The 12246-nt window shown below is 39.7% G+C and overlaps 2 protein-coding genes across 4 annotated transcripts; both read right to left on the bottom strand.

Moving 5' to 3' along the window:
- Nucleotides 1–2023: 2023 nt before the first annotated feature.
- Nucleotides 2024–8920, bottom strand: LOC120830311 (proepiregulin). 2 transcript variants are annotated; one of them, XM_040194871.2, is made up of 5 exons: nucleotides 8764–8920; nucleotides 4923–5006; nucleotides 3953–4079; nucleotides 3709–3855; nucleotides 2024–2819 (listed from the first exon to the last, which is right to left on the bottom strand). In XM_040194871.2, the coding sequence occupies exons 1-5, from the start codon at nucleotides 8801–8803 to the stop codon at nucleotides 2762–2764; spliced, it is 456 nt and encodes a 151-aa protein (XP_040050805.2). In that variant the 5' UTR covers nucleotides 8804–8920; the 3' UTR covers nucleotides 2024–2761. The 2 variants fall into 2 exon arrangements, with proteins under 2 accessions (XP_040050805.2, XP_040050806.2); XM_040194872.2 differs by lacking the exon at nucleotides 8764–8920 and adding an exon at nucleotides 6293–6528.
- Nucleotides 8921–9746: 826 nt separating this feature from the next.
- LOC120830312 (epigen-like) lies at nucleotides 9747–11844 on the bottom strand. 2 transcript variants are annotated; one of them, XM_078087039.1, is made up of 5 exons: nucleotides 11693–11844; nucleotides 11337–11489; nucleotides 10849–10969; nucleotides 10546–10698; nucleotides 9747–10445 (listed from the first exon to the last, which is right to left on the bottom strand). In XM_078087039.1, exons 1-5 carry the CDS (start codon nucleotides 11712–11714, stop codon nucleotides 10403–10405), a joined length of 492 nt encoding a protein of 163 aa, XP_077943165.1. In that variant the 5' UTR covers nucleotides 11715–11844; the 3' UTR covers nucleotides 9747–10402. The 2 variants fall into 2 exon arrangements, with proteins under 2 accessions (XP_077943165.1, XP_040050807.2); XM_040194873.2 differs by having other exon boundaries at nucleotides 11370–11489; nucleotides 11693–11843.
- Between the last annotated feature and the right edge of the window lie 402 nt (nucleotides 11845–12246).

The following is a 12246-nucleotide window of genomic DNA, read 5'->3' as shown; positions in this document are numbered from 1 at the left end:
GTTTGGGTTGATGGGACTGTCAAAAACCACAATACAGGAAAAATTACAATTTTGACATGAAGTTGGCGTAAAAGTCAGTTTTCTCTTCTGGGAAAAATGAATGTCTGCACAAATTTTAGTAGAATTGTGTGTTACAAATGTGGGATATTTCACTGGAGAAGTGGAGACCATCTGGTCGCCATAAACGATTACTGAGGTTAAATTCCTCCTCTGTGGATCACGAGCGTCTGCAATGCGAGCGCACATCGTGGCCCCTGTGAGCACGATGCTAACGTGGCTTACACGATAACAATGGAAATATAACACGAATCCGCCCTGAGCTGCAATTACAAATCGTGCACTCTTCTGTTTTCTTAAATGACACACGGGGAAGCAGCTTAACGGGGCTTCTTACAACCACGCTACTCACTGCACGAGAGACCAACTATTAATTATGCAATACTTAGGTAACAACAGTTACACAGAAAGCGCAGGATATGGAGATTAGCGCACCGTTTCCTGAACGTCTATCCACAGGCTCCATATATAGAACCCAATGTGAGCCACTAAGCGGGTGTATTTGTGGGTGCTTGTGTGTGTAAGCGCATGCTGATGTGTTTTTAAGTATGTCTCACGTTAAGTGAGTTAACGTTTATGTGTGACACATATAGCCTGGAGAACATGGACAGGTGTTGAGAACGGCCCATTGGCTTCGGTTGAAGCTCTAATGAGGGGTCAGGGAACAGAACGGCGTTGTAGATTAACAGGAAACCGGACAAAGCATTAATTAGGTCAGACGATGACTTTCTGTACCAACATAACTTTATTTCAGTGTACTTTTTACCTTGCGATCAAATAGTTGTCTTGTTTTAATTGTGGTAAAATAAATCCTTGGAAATAACTTGCTTTTCACAAATTAGATAGAAATATCTATGTGATTCTCAGCCAAGGTTCATTCAAGGACGTGGCGTGTTTTCGTTAAAATACAACCTTTAAATACTAACAATTGCGATGTAATTGGATCCAAGGATTCATACCGGTGACACAGCTGGATCAGTACCCACTACAGCATTACCGATTCTTTCGTCCATCGTCACATCAGTAAATCATTGTGTCATTTTGATTCCCGTGATTTTAATGTCATCCAATAAGCCTTTAAAATACAACTTTCTGTCACATTTGCAGAGGTTGAGGAGCAATAGAGTCAACACTTTCCCGGCTTCTATTATTATGTCTCATGGATGAACAGGTCAGTGAATCAAATGAACTCCTGATAGAAAATCTTTCCTCCACGCCAGCTGAAATAGTTCCAAAATGTAATCTATCGAAGTGTTGGACAGAATAACGTTTTCTCATGATGGTGTTTGAGTCAAAGTCAAGGCAAGATAACGGATTCCTCGTCTAGCAATGTCTGTAAAAAATGTTACTCTATCATGTTGGGACGTTTCACTGGATAAGCAGCGACTTTGACCTTCTGGTAGCTACGAAGGATCCCCAGTCATTGGAATAGTCTCTCGTTGATGGCAGTAGCTGTTTACTCCACTCTGGAGCAGAGGAGAGGACTGGAAGCTTTCTCCGTTAATCGCTTAAAAAATAGGAAATAGGAAATAGGAAAAAAAAGGAAAATTACACATGAAAGCAATTGACTGTTTTTTTGGCTAACGTGTCATTTTCATTTCATGTAGTTCTGTGAGCGTCCTAGATCTTTTTACAGCGCTTTTTAAAAGAAAACTAGAGGTGTGCCTGTTAACGTTGGTATTGGCTCACACAGCCACACAGCCACAGCCAACTGTCAATCAAACCTCGCTGTTAGTCATTTAGTCAATTTCAGGCGTCCTGTTGTTTCCTGTGGTCCTCAGAGGTCTTCAGAGAGTTTTTATGTTGAGTCTGTAGTAAAGATGCAACCCAATACATAATGTTCCTCAGAAACCGAGATTTGGAAACTTTTGTGTACATGAACAAGAAAGAATCCTCATTTTGTGAAGTTCAGAGAAGTTTTACAGAGTTGTAAGTCTTAATTTAAATGAAGGACAGTACAGGCTGCTGATAGCAATGTATTAACTTTAATATCTTTTTTATTAGAAAGCTGATATTGCCATTGGAAAAACATCATTTGGAACAAAAATAAATAAAAGAAGAGAAATATTTACTCTTACATTTAAGAAAAATGTCAACATTGCAGGAAGAATGTGACTCGCCTCTGTGACAACGACGTCACATAAAGAGAAACCAGAGTCAATGAAACGGAATAAAGTTCATTTTTGTAGCACTAACAGAGGAGTACCAACACAAGAGTACCAGTGTACACTTTAATACTCAAAATAAATAGATTATCAAAAAAAACAATACTTTCTGACAAAACAAAGCTTCAAATAATAAAATACATAATTGTTAAACTCAGTGGCAAGTTTAATGACAACAATTGCAATTTCATATCCTCATTATAACTACAAAAGGCAAACAATAAATACAAGTTTAACCAGTATAGGACCGTGCTGTATGAAGGGTTACAATGTTTTGGCAGATTTAAAAGATCAAGATCTGAAACCCAGCAGAACTTAAAGAAAGAGCTTTCTGAAATCTTGATGTCAGAAGAGCCAGAAGTAGTTGTAGTTATAAGTTTTGTACTAGTGACACTTTAACTTCTGTTTCCACTGCTAAATCACTGTAACATCGTGAATCCTGTAAACACATATTGTCGTAGAGAGGGTGTGGGGCTTAGCGTTTGGAGAATATTAATATATTATTATATTATATTAATATTAATAAAGATTGTTACAGTCTAAGCTGTCTGGACTCCTTTGTAACCTTGCCGCTTCTGGAATTTGTTTTTCTTATACCTGTAAGAGAAAAAGGAAAGAACATAAGAGGTGCATCAAGGGGGGGATCGCATATATATCTCAGTTAGGGCTGTCGTTAATCTATGCGATTACTTTTTTTTTTGGAGTTAAATTAATCCGGGAAATGAAACCGCCGCTAGCCCAGTCAGTTAGACAGGAGAGGCCGTGACGGTAAGGTTATTTGAAGATGGAGAGAGCTTTTTGAACTGTGCAGAGTGTTTCCTCCACGTGTCAAACAGAAGGGGGGTGAGTGGCAAACGGACCATGTTGCGCACTGCTATGCTAAACTAGCGGCTAGGCTATTTCCATCATCTACCTTGTGGACCACCACTGTGTCCCTAAAAGACAGTGGCTTGGAAAACGTCATGGCTAAATGTCGGGAGTTTGTTGGCACTTCAAACACAGCCGTCAAATGATGGAGAGTTGAGAGCAAAGTGCACGAGGACAGAAGGAAGAGTCGCTAGTTCAACATGTTCCACCTGGTGGAATTCTCCCTCCAAGGTTATCAAATGTGCACAGTTTTGTGTTTGAAGTAACATTAAACAACAATGTCTGAAATACACGCTTTCTAAAGTGATTACAATTACATGTAAGATTTAGTCTTTCGAAAAACAAACTTTTAATCGCGATTAATCGCTTAATAATTAATTAATTTCAAAATCTGTGATTAATTAATGAATTTGTAATCTCTCTCTCTCTCTCTCATATATATATATATATATATATATATATATATATATACATATATATATATATATATATATATATATATATATATATATATATATATATATATATATATATATAAATAAAAGGGCTTTCAGTCAGCCCTAATTGGTTATTACCCTTCATCAGAAAACTTGAATTCCTTCTCAAACTAAAGCCTTACCATTTGTAGAAGAAGTACAGAAGTCCGGCCAGACCCACAATCAGCAGAACCACACAGAAAATGGTGACAATGATCTGCTCTTCCCCCAATGGCTGAACCACCAGCTCCAGTTGGCTACACCGGGGGCCATAGAAGCCCCTCTCACACCTGTAACACAAAGAGACAAAGAGTCATGCGCACACCTGATGAGTAAAACCAGCGTGCACACTCACACAATCACACACACACACACACAAGGTCTTACTTGCAGTGGTGTTCGTTGATGTCCACCAGGAGCATGCACTGGCCCGAATTCATGCAGTAGCTGTCAAACGTGCTGTCGCACATCTGTGTGGCCCGCTTCACCAGATGAGGGCGCTCTCCTCCCTGCCCTAAAAGAGCAGGACAGCAGATGGGAAAGTTTTCCACAGGAAACCGAAAACTTCCAGAGTCACCAAGGTCTTACTTTCAACTGATTTTCTCCGTAGGGGTTAATTCTATGTTTTTGGACTTTTGATCACATTGTTGGGGGCCCTCAGATATCATGATGGGCATGTTTCCCTGTGATCCTTCTTCTGATGTTTTGAAGTACAAAACTTTTGTATTAATTCACGAAAATAGCGAGCAGATTCATTCATAATGAAAATAATTCTTAATGAAACCATCCTACATGGGTTAATTTTACTATCTCGTCTTCTTTTTAAGGGCTTTATATATTTCTCCAGAACAAAGCCCTTTGTAACTTTGTTTTGAAAAGTGATAAATAAATAACATTTGCAAAAACATGTGTTCTATTGGATTTCAAACATTTTATCCCGTCAGAGTAAATATATTGTTCATTGTTTTGTGTCTGGAATTCAGACACTGGATGGGCCGTTTAAGGAAATTTAGGAAGTCTTTATTAGAGCTGCAACAAACTATTATTGTTATTAACTCAGCAAATGCATTTACGTTGAAAAGTGTCTCAAACTATTATCAAAAGAGTTGTTTAATTTTCTGCTGTTCGAGGGACTGGATCCCACAGCGTGATGTATGTTTCAGTTCTCATGACGCACATTTTCAAGTATTTTTCCAGTTTCCGGTTTTCTTTCATATTCATATTGTTATGAGGAGAATATTATCCCAAACTGTCTGAGATCACTTCCAGTTGTCTTAATAAAATACAATACTTGTAATAATGCGTTTGGAACGCATGTATCATAGTTGAGGAATGCAGGGAATATATTGCGGACTACCTGCTGACGGAGAGCTGCTGTCTGCAGCCTGCAGGCTAGACAAGACGCTCCGGGGGAGAACGTACGGCCAGAGCAGCATCACACCTGTTGAAGACAACATCAATCTTATTGATTACACTGGATTCAAGGTCATGAGATCGTTCTATTGAAGTCCGCTGTAGGGCCCTGTCATGGCTGTTTATTACCGCAGTTGAACCGACAGAGCCCTTAAACGCTTTTTGTACATCTTGGTTAAAGTGACATGGGATTTTACCACAGATTGTAAATTAGAAGCAGAATGAAAATAAGATATATACTAATTGAATACTTGTGTACACAAGGACAGGTCTCACACCACGCTTCCTCCATCACATCCCGTAGATTGAACCGAAGACAAATCATACTGGGGCTCATTCACCAATACCAGTTATTTGTCCTTGTTCCTACCTAAGAAAAGTCTACGTGGGATTTATGACGTGTTCCTAAACAGCGGAATTGTTCGCAGGTCTTAGAATGAACATCATGAATCCCAGTGTGTCGTAAATTGAAAGGTCATGCCCTGTTGCTCCTGTTTATTATACACTCTAAAAAATGTCACCGTAAATCATCGGTAACTTACTGGCAGCAAGGACGCCAGGAATTTACCGTTACTTTACGGTATAATACCGTAAATGTTTTTACACTATGTTACCGTAAAATTCATTACAGTAAATTGGCGTGAACTTAACAATCAATTAATAGTAAAATACTGGCAGCGGATGCCAGTAATTTGCAGTTTTTTTATGGTACACTGCCATAGAATACAGTATGTTACCGTATAATGGATTACTGTATGTTACCGTAAACTTGAACTAATTTTACTGTGAATTAACTGCAATTTACTGGCAGTCGACGCTAGTAACGTACTGTTTTATTTACAGTGCCCTACCGTAATATACGGTATGTTGCCGTATATTAGATTACAGTTTGTTACCATAGGATTACTGTTTTTGTGTTATAAATACCAGAACGTGGGCCTGTATCAGCCTGCTCAACTTTAAGATGTGCTTCATTTGCACACGCCCACATTCCTGCAGGCTGGAGAGAGACAAACACATGCAGCTCAATGCAAAACGGGTCTGCTGGTCACCGAGCTGGTTCTACTTGCTATAAGCCCGGCCATCAGTCTGTCGTTATGGCTACAGACGATATTTTCCCAGTGTTTTCTGAGCGAGCACTCCACCTGGCCGTGGGGTGTCTCTGACATGGCTGAGTGTGTAAAGTACATAGTGCATGTGAGCCAAACAAAGACGCTTCTGTCTCATTAATTATATCCCTGTCCAATCAGCTCATTCATACCATTAGTCACTCCCTCAACGTTCCCCGATACTCACCCCACCTCATCTACTCACTGTCATTTGGACGAGAATTGCGTCTGTATTTTTCCAACAGTTCCCACATTAACGAGTAAACAGGATTCTCGTCTGACTGGTTGATACAATACATGTAGGGGAAAGGTGAGGAGGGCTTTCAATGACCCACATAAAAAGGAAGGAAAAGGCTCAGTCAGTGCAGGTATGCGCTTATCGTGATGGATAACCGGTTAATAACTAGAACTCATGTGGGCGTGCAGATTGGAAATAAACAAAGACAGGAACAGAAGCATGAGAAAAAAAACTAAAATGAACTTCTGTCTTTACATAAAAAAAACTCAATACGGTACTTGGATGGGTTTAGGAAAAGATCATCGAAAACGGGTTGAGGAAAAGATTGTGAAGTACTTTGTTAAGATTAGTCAACCAAAATACTGAGGTTTAGGAAAATATTGTTAAATACTTAGTAAGAGTTGAGGAAAGGTTTATGAAATACATAGGTAAAGCAACAGATTCTACTTTGTTGGCGTAACATATAGTAAAGTAATTACTAGGTTAATGGTTACTAGGTTACCAGGTTAATGGAAATATGGTAAAATACTTAATTAGGTTCATGCAACAAAACAACTTGGTTCGGATTCATAAAAGATTGTGAAATACTGAGTGAGGTTGAGGGAAAGATGGATGTTAACTTGGTCGAAATACCCACTGCATTAGTCAAGTTATGTGACATGTACTTGTTGTACTTATCGCCCGCATGTGGTCCTTATACTTCCTGGCTCATGAGTATGTGGATTTGGTCGATATGTACAAATGCAGTCTTTTTGGTGGGTATAGCAACAGATGATGGATGAGACCAGCCTGCTCTCATTAGAAAACTAATGCAGAGAAAAGTCCAACACATGAATAGAAATATGTGCAGCAGAGATTTCCAATCTTTTTTCCTCTTCTATTAAACATCTCAGATTTATTTCGTGACCCTTTCGTGGGGCCCGACCCTTAGGTTGGGAACGCCCTCAGCGAATAAACCACCAAACTGTAAAGCATCTAAACAAGCTCAACCTGCATTGATGCATCATTATTAAAAACCTAATTATTTCATTACAGCAGAAAGTGCACTGCTGCCTCTGTGTGTTACGTGGCACTTTAGAGAGAAGAGAAGGAAGGTGAGGAACAAGCGGATGACGGATTTAACGAAGCCATGCGTCTCTTGGCCCCCCTCGGGCACTGAGCTCGGCGCCTACGTACGTCACAGGAATTCCTTCCCCCCGACTCCAAAAACTCAATCCTGGAATTACTCGTGTGAAGTGAAGAAACGGCCTCATGTCCTGCAAATAACTGACTCATCTAATTCAAGTGATAGAAGAAGACATTTGAATACGAAAGAAAAACCTCATGATTTTCACAAAATATATTTAAAATGTGTTTAAATTATGGGGTTTTATTTGAACATCGAATGATGCTGAATTCAAACCGATGCAGTAAAATTGCATCAATAATAAATTATTGTCAAAGTTTTAAGAAATGATAACTACAGATTCTTTTATTCGAGTTTAGCAGCATTTTAACGTGGCTGGTTAGAAATGATTGAAATAAAAGACTCCAACATAAAGAGAAAGTCTTACATCCAGAATTTCCCATAAATTGCATAAACGTTCTAAAGCATCAAAAAAGTAATCATTACCCGGCCTCATGGACCCTGATGTATGTCAGGGTCCATGTAAGTCGCTTTCACCAAAGCGACTTACATTACATTTTCAACCCATGGCTTTTTACATTTCTGCCCAGGGAGCAATTAGGGGTTAGGTGTCTTGCTCAAGGACACTTCAACATGGGACATGGAGCAGCCGGGCTCGAACCACCAACCTTGAGGTTCCCGGTGACCCTCTCTACCCATGGCCTATATTTATTAGTGCAATAATTTCATTCAATATCATTCATCATTCAATATACCAATGTTAAACCCTCAGAGACACATTGGGATGTTTTAATTTGTAACATTGCTTCACGTTTGATCAGCTGATGTTTGGTAGGACTTGTAACTTCAGTAAAATGTAGTGTTGAAAGAACAACATATCACTCTGAAATTTAAGAGAGAATAAAATAACATGATGGCAATTTTCCAGATAATAGATTTAACACAATAGCACGCTGTATTATGATTCGATTGTTTTTCTGAATAGGACCTCAGAAATACAGGGCCTTTAGATGTTACACAGTATTGGTATATAGACTGCTATTACTTTATATCTGAGAATACTTCTTCCAACACTGGAAGATCCTAAGAAAAGGGGCGGGGCCACAGTACTCGAGTATAAGTATTGAAGTAAATAAGTACCACGAGCTAAATACACACACTGAACGTGTGAAAAGTAGCATTACCATGCGACACGCTGCGTTACTCTGTACTCACGTTACTTACTTGACTGCCGGGTACATTGACATGAAAGTGCACAATAAGTATGTTAAACTGCATGAACGCGCACCGGTAGAAAGCAAACGGAACTCACCGAGGAGCGAGAGGCGCGCGGACGCGCTGCGGGTCCCCATGTTCAGAGCCGACTGACGGGGCGCTGACTGGAGGAGGCTCGGTGGTCACGGTGCTGTCAAAATGATAACAAAAATAATAACAATGGATGACAAGGAGGCAGGTCGACTCCTCTCCGAGCACGCAGACGAGCTGTGGACCAATAGGCGCCTTCCTGCGTGCTGGTGACACACACCTTTGTAATTTACACCATTTCGCACGAACAGGCCCTGAAGGCACCACGTCAACCAGTACATCACAGAGGACCAGCCGCTTCCTCGCAACCCTTTAATTCTTTAAATTGATATGTAAAGCACGCTGTGTTTCTGATTTTTCGGCCATGGGGGACGCTCCAAAGGCCACCAAGTGTTTAGTACCTTCAAGTTAAAAATATCACCAAAAAGAAACCCTGTGGCTATCATGTGTAACGTGTTCATATTTATTGAAGCAAAAACATGCAATGAGCATATTAGTCGTTTGCCGGTGGAGATAATTTATATTCTGCTAGTTATTTTCTGGTAACCTGTTACAATGCATTCAATACAATAAACTGTTTTGTTTCAGAAATCTGAATTTATTAGCCAATAAAAACAGCTGAGAGACAAATGAAGAGCAGTAAACAACAACAGCACAATATTTCAGACTAAGCGGTGGAGTGTAAAATGAAATAAATCAGTAAAAGTACTTTAAAATGTAACCCGAGTGCAGTATGCACCAAATGCATACTTTCCAAATATCAATCTATAGTCTACCTACAAATAAGTATGTATATATTCAAAACTCTGTCATTCAAAGATAGTTCATTAGTAAGTATATAAAGACAATGGACTTCTCAAATATAAGTATTTATATTAAATGAAGTATTGAAATGAGTTTCTGTACAAGCTTATCGTTTAAACTGAGATTACTGGTGCTGGGTATACTGGTGAGGGTTTACACATATTGTGTTAGAAACATTCATTTCCATTGCATTTTTACCCATTTTCTTTATTTCAAACTTTATATCTCAGGTTCCAGATAGTACAAGACATTGAATAGAAAATAAAAACAATTCCTTCCACACATATGTTCACTGGTTCTAGTTGTTGGATGTTACATCCTTTGTCTGTGTTTTATTTTCCATTTTTTTAAACTGACTTTAAGTATCTTCATTATTAACTTTAACACGTTGTATTGGCTAATCAAAATACACAATTCTCCCTCTGAACACCCATTTCATGTCTATGTGTACTGTTTGGTATCTGGAATACAGCTGTTTTACATGTTTTAATCTAAATCAGCAAATTTGTGTTTTAGGATTAAATGAAGGGTGTAGCTCGTCTCGGGATCCATTGCTATTGTTTTACATTTTATATTCCAAAACACAACTATAACAAAGAATATGCTTAGACAAAATATCCATCTCCTTAAGCAACAATTTAATAATTCAGTGTGTGTGTATAGATACAACTTTAACCTACAAAACATTCAATGACGCGTTCATTTTTCATAAATTACAAAAGGTAAAATAAATTGTGCACTGTCAATAAGTTAATTTCTGTAATACAATAAATAGTAATATTTCTGTTTCATAACGATGATGATGATGATGATGATGGGGTACAGGGGGTCACGACGACGACTCAGGCGGGGCTGATTTGTTTGAGCGGTGCCGATTTTATACACCTGCAGATGAAAACATCATCATATGAATGAGAACGTATTCTTGGTAACAAAACAATATGATACTATATTTCTCCCACTGCTCTACGGATATGATATTCACCTCTTAGAAGCGAGGCAGTAAATGATGAAGGCCAGGACCAGGATGAGCATGGATACCCCAAAACCGATGCCAATCAGTTTCTCCCACTCAATCCGAGTTTGAGTGCGTCCGATGATAAACATGCAGCGCTTCCCGCTGTACGACGACTGGCAGCTGCAGACAAATAAGTGAGCACATTCCAAAAGGTGAACAGGACCCAACATGCGCGCGAGGACGTGCGGCTGGCTGAGTGTCTCTGCACTCGTCATACCTAAAACACATTCAGGATAAACAGTGAGCCTATAGCCTGTGTGAGACACTCACATGCAAGAGGGCTTGTCGCTGTCTTGGGGGTACATGCACACGCCACCGTTTTTGCAGAAGTCTTTATCTTCAGTTCTGCAGGCCTTGGACAAGAGCAGAGCCCGAGGTTCCTCCGTGCTGCCTGCAGAGGGAGAGCAAGAGAGAGAGAGAGTAGCCTCGTTATAGACTGGCACTTCCTAACGCAACGTATGGGGCCCATTTGTGCCAATCAACTGAGCAAAATGAATCAATTAACAGAAAAGCTGAAATTCTTTATAATGAAATAAATCATTATAAATTATGTTTGGTGTTTTTTCTCTTAAGCGAACATGCATGTGACCTATACATGCGAGGATGGAGCCGGAGAACCAGGAAATAAACACCTGAGAAGAGGCTCTGCAGCACCGTTGTGCCCCTCATTTACAATGACAAATGTTTAATCAAACCTTTAAAATAATATAAATAATGAATCAAAGCTCTGTAATCATAGACCAAATCAATGATGGAACCTGTAAAGATGAAAATGGCCACAGCTGACTCACTGTTGGTGAGCTGTGTGGTCAGACGTGAGGTCACCGGGTCGGGATCTCCTGTGGTCTGTGGTCCGGCAGATTGTCCCGTTGTGGTCAGGAGGAGCAGTGCAGCCATTGCTGAGAGGAGGGCTGGAACACAGGCAGGGAAATACACATTATATACAAATACATTATATATATACATATATATATATATATATTCATTTTCAATCAACAGTATTTCCCGAATGGCTTTTATTGAAAGTGCTGCATCACCAAAACACCACGATATAAGTTTTTCTATGAGCCAGCAGGTTTCGGCTATTTCAGCCAAGCGCAGAATCGAAGCTTACCGTTGTGTCTGTGTGTCAACATGGCGTCTTCTTCCGGTGGGGTGTCTCCACGTTCTCTGCGCAACTCGCTTCTGTGAGACCAACAAACTTGTGCTGGATTTATATACCGAGCTCACAGCCACTCAAGTTGCCCGTCAAAGAAGCAGCGATTTTTTTTTTCCTACTTTTTCTTTCCTTGAATTAGGAAACGTTTTCCTTTTTTTCCTCTGCATGCAGAGACAAAGTCTGTGCCGGTCTAATGATGGGGGTCGGGTACAGCGGTGCCCAGAGGGTCTTTACCATTGCTTTATTTCTTTGGAGTTAAATTTGAACCCACGCAATAATTTGGCACAGGTAGTCTCACTAAAATGCTGATTTGGCAGTCGAGGTTGCTACATTAGAGGTTGCAGGTGTTGTGAAAGATTCAGATTCTTCAGAATGGGGTAATAATGACATTTCTTTTCTAACAGGTGAATGCATCGAGAAGAGAGAAGCGTTGTTTAGCAAGTGGAAGCCTGTTTAGGGCATACATTCAGAGAAAAGGAAGGAGTTTCCTGATGGTTGCCATGTTTTTT

The sequence above is a fragment of the Gasterosteus aculeatus genome, chromosome 13, assembly GCF_964276395.1.
Source record: "Gasterosteus aculeatus chromosome 13, fGasAcu3.hap1.1, whole genome shotgun sequence".
In the NCBI taxonomy this organism is placed as follows: Eukaryota; Metazoa; Chordata; class Actinopteri; order Perciformes; family Gasterosteidae; genus Gasterosteus; species Gasterosteus aculeatus.
Note: the sequence above shows the minus strand (reverse complement) of the source record. Positions and strands in the feature narration are given on the sequence as shown.